This window comes from Syngnathus acus, chromosome 2, assembly GCF_901709675.1.
Source record: "Syngnathus acus chromosome 2, fSynAcu1.2, whole genome shotgun sequence".
NCBI classification, from domain to species: domain Eukaryota; kingdom Metazoa; phylum Chordata; class Actinopteri; order Syngnathiformes; family Syngnathidae; genus Syngnathus; species Syngnathus acus.
The window spans coordinates 15,489,102-15,496,725 of record NC_051088.1 but is presented as its reverse complement, the minus strand read 5'-3'; the positions used below and the strand labels follow the sequence as shown (position 1 = coordinate 15,496,725).

The 7,624-nt window shown below is 42.7% G+C and overlaps 1 protein-coding gene across 1 annotated transcript; it reads left to right on the top strand.

Moving 5' to 3' along the window:
- The first annotated feature begins 215 nt into the window (after positions 1–215).
- On the top strand, positions 216–7,333 carry LOC119117188 (target of Nesh-SH3-like). The gene is made up of 18 exons (XM_037243336.1): positions 216–423; positions 1,242–1,421; positions 2,266–2,334; positions 2,405–2,537; positions 3,421–3,602; positions 3,729–3,781; positions 3,983–4,022; positions 4,240–4,299; positions 4,772–4,819; positions 4,894–5,094; positions 5,160–5,249; positions 5,317–5,526; positions 5,662–5,767; positions 5,879–5,958; positions 6,059–6,088; positions 6,162–6,320; positions 6,395–6,517; positions 6,588–7,333. Exons 1-18 carry the CDS (start codon positions 336–338, stop codon positions 6,701–6,703), a joined length of 1,968 nt encoding a protein of 655 aa, XP_037099231.1. The 5' UTR covers positions 216–335; the 3' UTR covers positions 6,704–7,333.
- The last annotated feature ends 291 nt before the right edge of the window (positions 7,334–7,624 follow it).

The window sequence follows — 7,624 nt, the reverse complement described above, 5'->3', positions numbered from 1 at the left end:
AAACAATCCAGCACGTGGTCTTGTTGATCTGGACTGATGATTAATGTTTGTGATCGCAATCAGCACTAATTTGAGATTCAATCCTGCTCTCCAGGGGACGACCCTCAACTTCGGGTGTGTTTGTCATGTTTTGGGACTTTCCTCTTTCCCCTCGGAGGTGATGAGGGGGGTGGGAGTGTTATCCAAGAGGCAAAAGTTAATGTTTCAGGAAGGGCCACACCCCCTGCTGCAGCTATATAGCTCTCCACTCTCAAAGTCATTTGAGAGTTGAGGACATCTTGAAGCTTTTGTCTTGCTCCTGCTCAGCATACTTCCAGCTCTTCATCGTTCACTTCATGGCTGGCACCGCTCCCCTCCTCCTCCACCTCCTGCTGCTCGGAGCTGCAGCTCTGCCCAGCTGCATCCCAGCGCAGAGGACCCGAGGTAGGCAATCAGTCGATGATGACCACTTGTCGCAAGATGAAGCATGAGTGTGGGCCTAACTTGTTAAGATTAAGATTTTATATTTCCTTGGGGCAGAGTCAAAATAATACACAGGTCAGGTCAAAACAATACACAGGTCAGGTCTTTTTTTTCTTTTCCAATGCATGAAACTATTGTAGAAAATATTGCTTTGATCATCAAATTATATAGTATTTTTTGAGTTCTACTTTGCAAAAAGTGTTGTGAATGTTAAAAAAAAAGATATAGCAAACAGTTGAGCTGGCATCTATGATCCTTAAAACTAATTATCTCATTTCCCCCAATTGATCAAATGGGGATTTAAAGTGTAAAAACAAGTTCATTTTGGTACATTATCGTTATATTCCATGCCTGCTCATTTAGGTTGCAGGAAAAGCGATGTGATCATTGTGATGTGTACACGATCATGTCCATGGTCCGCCTCACTGCATTCTGCTTGAAGTTACGTAAGGCTGTCAGAAGCTGTCAAGAGCGGTGCCAAGAACAACAGGATGCCAGGCTTGTCGTGCCTGTTGCTTCACATGGAAGTTTATTGGCAGAGAGGGCAAAAGTTGACACAATCATGTTCAAACAGAAGTACAGATCCGTACAGGAAAAAAACCAGACAGGTGGAAAGTTGTAGTACAAATTCAATTTCTTTAAATAGCACGGATAGGTTTTCAAATATAAGGCATAAAAATAAAAAGCCATCAAAAAAATGAATTCTCAAGTGCAGGAGCAAAGTATTGATACTCTATGGCATTCGAATGTCCATGATGTCTTCTCCCTTCTCATTGCAGTTCGTCGCCACAACGTAAAAGTCAAGATCAACGCCACCGGTGACACGATCATCATGAAGTTTGTGCCACAGAATCCCAACTTGAAGCTGGAAGGTTACATTCTTGGTTATGGCAGCAGCCTCACCTCCAAACAGTTCATCCCTTTGCCTGAAAACGGGATACCCTACCAGGCCGAGATGGGTAAATATTCACACTTCTTTACGAATAAGGCTATATTTTCATTTTCACCTGACAGATTCAGCAATTACGTTATCGAGTCCTGCAATTTGTTTTATTTTAGACATGTTTTCCTCTAAAATTGATTCGTTAAGATGAATTTCTTCATGTTTTGTTTTAGTAAGCATTTATCTAATTATGCAATAACATTTGGTAAAATACATTGGTAATTTAGGTAATAAAACCAATTAGTAAATTGGACTCAATTATCTTTTTTATCAACCAAATAGAGATCCACATATTTGACATACAAGTTTGCCCACTCTTGACTTACAGGAAAGCCATAGCTAATGCGTGACCCTGACGTGATATTACGCTCATGTAAAGACAGCCATGTGGAAACAGCAAACAGATGTTTGCCTCAAATCCTTTTCCCCCAACTTTTATTCCTGTAGGACCAAAAGGTTACATTTATGACTTTGGGGTGATGGATTTCATTGGCCACTCGAGCAGCAACAGGAAATGTGCTCAGAAGCTTCCATCAATACACGTTGTAGCGTCACGAGAAATATTCTAAAATGTCAGTGGCGTCATTAAAAAAAGGTTTAGTGTGTTTTTAAATCATTTGTATTGAAAAGTTGTATGATAGAAATGTTCACGTGTGTACTAGAAGGATTTCTTGTCTGCCTTTTTTGTTTCTCTTCATTTTAATTCAGCCTCAGCTGTGCTCCACTGACTGTCATATTTACAAGTGTTTCATGTTGCTAGGTTACCAAGAGGGTGAACTGCGGGAGTGAAATGTGAAAACACAGAGTGAAAAGTCGAAAAAAGAGTTTCTCCATAACAGATCAATCATCTGCTTCTTTAGACGCAGAGCCTAAGTACCTCGTGGCCGTGCAGCCGGTCCTTCCCAACGACGTGACCAAACACTGCACTGGTATGTGAGTGCTTCCTTGGTTTTTTCTTGTTGGACGCAAGTCCTCACTTTGTTTCCACTTTGTGCACAGGAAAGGTGAACTTGGACAAGCCGCTCAATCTGGTGATTGGCACCGTCAGCCCTACGGCCGTGCTGTTGTCCTGGGGGAACCATCTGAAAAGTTCTTACGATAGGGACATCTTGGATGATTGCCTGGAGGATGGGTGAGATCCGCAGCCTCGCTTTCTGACATTGTTTTGGTGCTGTAGCCCATGTTGATGTGATTTGAGGAGATTTAAGCCATTCCAAATATTTTTGCTATTCATGGTAGGGCTTGACCCTCAGTGCCACAAGAAGCACAATAATGACACAAAGCTCCTCGACTTCAATTTAAATGCTAATTGTGCTGTGATATATCACAATATATATGCTGTCAAAACGTCAACCATATGATACAGTTGACAGCTATTGGATTAGCCCTGTTGCTATGCTAATGTAATCATCACACATCACTACTTCCTAGACAGCAAGATGCCACACAATGGCTTTTAGTCTGAGCTCAAAATGGAAAAATAAATCCGTCAACATGAGTAGTGAATTGCAAATCTGCAGTGGGGAACACTACATGATGGTACATCATCACTACATCAGAGACATTTGTTTCCACATGTTATGTGAGGTGTGTTCAGCAATGATCCTGCTGCTGATAGATGTTCAGTTGAAGAATGTTTTTCTAGCTCAGTTCCATTTGTCCCTCACCTTTACTATAAATGTCACTTTTTCCATCTTTTCCCACCCTAAAAAAAATTGATATTTCCTCTTCTGTCAAACCACTTGAAGAAGTTGGAAAGCTTGAGCTTGATTTTGAAAGCATTGTTAGGATGTCTCCCTGCCAGAAAATGACCCATGAGAGAGCAAAAAGGGATTTTACATATCGATTATCTTCAGGCTAGCCTTTTTTTTTTTTTAATGTATCTTGAAAGATTTACAACTGGTTAACATTTCCATATTTTAACTCTCAAGTCTCCACCTGACCTTGGATAAAACGTCGAAACATAAAAGGTGCGGAGGATAGAACCCTGAGGAACATCTTCTTGTTTCCATTAGTTTCTACACTATCCGCTACCGGGAGAGAAACAGAAAATGGATCTATCAGACGTGTCCGACAAGCGACACAGTCATCGACAACCTGACTCCCGACACGCCCTATGAATTTGGTGTCCGTTCCAACAAGGATGACCGCAGTGGTGCCTGGAGCAAAGCCAAGATCCAAAATACCAACATGGCAGGTAAGGAGCCAATGACATTCACTGTATGAGATGCCGAACAGCATTACGACTGCAAAGTCACGTTGATTCATTTATTTGCTTGGTATGTTTTTGTTTGCATTCATGTCCATCTCCTTTGTGTTTCAGCTAAGAAAATACAGAGGCCACCTAAATTGCGTCTTCCTCTGTTGAAGCCACTGGTAGGTAAAGTGATAAATGCTCATGTTTGTATTTTATTCTGGCATTATTTGGAATAATACATTGAAGCAGCACTTTTAGGCCTGGCTGCAAATAGCAAAATGCCTATATTAAGAGCCTGCCCCCTAAATATACCCCAAACATAGATCCTGACTCTGATCTTTTTATTAATGTGAATCTACGACCTGTTTTTTGTGTTTCAGAACCCTCTCAGGCCCCGTGCTCTATTCCCGCCGCGACCAGGTAGCCCCTCCATCAGAATGATTGACTTTTATCACAATAGTTCACATCAGGCCTGTACGATTATTCGATAACCAAAGCATCAAGTTTTTGCATCAGGCTAATTTTTTTTGCCAGTTTCCTGATCTCAAGCTTGCATTTTCGCTCATGTAAATAAACACCTAAACATTATGGAGTAATTGAGTATAAAGTGTACTGCTGCTCTTTTTCCTCCCAAAAGTGAATGGACACCGGGATTTTCCACTCATCAAGCCTGCCCTGTGGACACGTCCTCGTCCAGGTAAACCCACCTCCTTGAGTCTAAACCACTCGCTGGCCAAATTTGCTGATAGTCGTGGCACCATGCCAGAGTAGCAACAATGAGACCCGCTTGTTCTTCAGTGATGCTGGACAGATGCTTCCTGGGCTGCTAGCCTTCTTTCTTACTTTTAAGATCCTCCTGAAAATTGCAAATGAAGTCGAGCCAAGATGCAAATGTTACCTGGTAGCTTGGTGGTCGCCATCTATGTTTACACAAAGCTAATCGGAAGGAATGTGGCTGCAGGCCTTATTGCCTTTCAGCTTTCAGCTTTCTGCCGTGACTTGTTCACTCTCATATGGGAAAGACTCAGCGCCTCAACTGTGGATGGGAATTATTAAAGTGGTGTTCCACATCTAACAGATTTTCCGTCTGTCAAAATGTAATAAGGAAGGTGTGAGTTATATTCTTGTTTTGATGAGTGATGACGTGTGATGTGGTTTGGCTGTTTTAGGCTCTCTCAACAAGAAAAAAAACCTGCTTGGAAAAGCCAACCAATCAGGTGAGGTGACCAGTGAGCCGGATGCGCCTATTGTTTGGTCATATTCCGTTTGCTAAGTTTATTTTGTTCCACAGAAAAGACCAATGACCGGAAACACACAGACAAACTGGCAGCCCTCCAGCCCAAAATCCCGGTGGCCACCGCCAAGTCAACGACTGCCAGGCCAACCACTGCCAGGCCAACCACTGCCAGGCCAACCACTGCCAGGCCAACCACTGCCAGACCAAACAAGCACGAACGGAAACACACCACCACTACGTCACCCTCAACGCAAGGTACGACATCGTGCATCCCTTGCTTGGACAGATTTTGAGCCCAAACGTGACACTTCTTCTTACAGGCCCTCAACAAGAATCATGGGAAAGCTCAGACTTATTTCAGTCGCAGCCAACCTCAGACGTTGACGCCATGGGCAAAAAGCGTTACGTGGGTAAGTGTCTCTTGTGACGACTCAGCGAGAATCGAGACTTGAGCATCCCACCCTTCTCTCACGGCAGCACCTCACGTCATCTACCAAACCGGCAAGAGAGCGGACGAGCCATGTTCGATTACAACGTCCTTGAACTTCTTCCCAGAGGACGAGCGCAGCGACGTCAATGTGACGGCTGTGCCCAAGTCGCCACCCTCCAACCTCACTGTGGTAACGGTGGAGGGATGTCCTTCCTTCATCATTCTCGACTGGGAGAAGACCAACAATGACACTACAGGTATAAAACGGTTGTAGTGTTAAAAGTTAAACATGAAGAGATCCCATTCTTAGTCAGCAGTCGATAATGTCAGACAGACTTTGGAAAATTATGTCCAAAATAGCTAACAGTTAGCCACTCCCGTGGTTTCTTCAGAGTATGAAGTCATTTCAACCACAAAAGGACCCGACGGTGAGAAGGTTTCCATTTTGACCACCGACCAGACGCACACAGCAGTGGAAAACCTGAAACCAGAAAGCAGGTAAGCTTAGGATCCGTCAGAACCAGCTCCACATGGTACCTTTGAAAGCTATCTTGCGTTGGCTTGAGTGGAACAAAAGTGGAATTAAATGTGTGCTGTGCTTTATGATAGTTATGAATTTAAGGTGAAACCAAAGAACGACTTGGGCACGGGTCCATCCAGTGAGCCGGTGTCCTTCAACACCGAGTCAGGTACGAGAAACTTGCGTCTTGCATATGCATCTTTTCTTGATCAGAAACAGTCTAGAAGTTTTGCAATGATTGGTGCTCTTTTCAATTCATATCCTCACAGCCGACCCTCGAGTTAGCGAGAACGTGTCAGGTGAGGACAGAGTTTGTCTTTAATGATCCGGGATCAGTATAGGACAAATGTGACGATGTGATTGTCTTGACAGGTAAAGATGCCATCTGGACGCAGTTCCCCTTCAAGGCAGACTCTTACTCCGATTGTAATGGGAAACAATACATCAAGAGAACCTGGTACCGCAAATTTGTGGGAGTCCAGCTATGCAACTCGCTTCGGTACAAGATCTACCTGAGCGACTCGCTAAATGGTGAGTCTCCTTCACCGCCATTGGAAATAAATGAGGCTTCAACATCCTTGCGTACTGATCCATCTGCACCTCAGGTAAATTCTACAACATCGGCGACGAAAGCGGCTTCGGCGAGGATCACTGCCAGTTTGTTGATTCGTTCCTGGACGGAAGAACCGGGCGACAAATTAGTGCAGGCCAGCTGCCATCCAGATCTGGTAAGACCCTTTTTGATACCGCATCGCAGATGACAGGAAGAGCTCGAAGCGACTCACGTTTATCATTTAGGCTTTCATCGAGCAGTGCGACAGGAGCCTGTTCACTTTGGTCCAATCGGCAGACATTCCCACATTAGCTACGTCTCTTGGTATGAGTGTGGAACTCCCATTCCAGGGAAATGGTAAGTCATGATTTTTTGCCAGGTCATATTCTGCTCTGGGACATTATTTGACCTTTGCCATGGTGACAAGTGTCGCTGGCTAACACATGCGGAACTCTAAAATGAACAACTCAGTTGGACGTTACCTCATCAATGTGGAAATGAAACTTCTATATTTGCAATTTGCACATCAGAAATGTCTTTCTCTGGGTACACGGAGAATTTACTGTCCTGAAAATGTTGGTAGCTTAAAGCAGCAGCCAAGCTTTTGTATTTTGCTGCTTTAACTTGCTAAACATGCATGTCCATGTAAATAGCAGAATGTTAAATCAGCTATATTGGGTCAGCTTCTCTTGCGGGGTGCTGTTAAAGATGACACAATTTGACTGGTTTTAAATGTGTGCATTAACATTGTAAGTCTAAAAGGTGGAACAACAGGGTGCTTTTCTTCTGTATACAAGTAACTTTTTGCCCAAAAAATTGTTGGTTTTCCGAATGTCATTTGTATTTACTTGTAATTGTTCAAGTATACGTTTTGTGTGTATAATGTTATTTTGATGGCATGAAAGCACCGGAAGCTCTTTTCCAATTTTATACAGTGTGAAAATATGGTTGTGTTTATATTTGAACAAATAAAGACTTCAATTATTTTTCATAATGTTTGGAGATATTCGCTTACTTCAAACATCAATGAGCACTGAGTAAATGTTTTTTTTTTCCCGAGGATCAGAATTCAAACAAATAATGTGCTGGAACAAAAGCAATACCTCAGTTCAAATATGCAAGCTATCGAATATTTTTTTCAATTAATTATTCCATCAAGGCTATTATAACCCCAAGTGTCTATTTGATGTCTCGAACAAACATAAAGTAGCCAATGAGCGCATACATTTGCCTTTAGCGGGGGGATATTTTTTTAAAAGGGAAAATGATGACAAACGATTTA

Coding starts and splice junctions, on each gene's coding strand:
- LOC119117188 (XM_037243336.1), top strand. CDS start 336: ATGGCTGGCACCGCTCCCCTCCTCCTCCACCTCCTGCTGCTCGGAGCT. Junction 4,023..4,239: donor TCTATTCCCGCCGCGACCAG/GTAGCCCCTCCA, acceptor TCCTCCCAAAAG/TGAATGGACACCGGGATTTT. Junction 4,300..4,771: donor GTGGACACGTCCTCGTCCAG/GTAAACCCACCT, acceptor TGGCTGTTTTAG/GCTCTCTCAACAAGAAAAAA.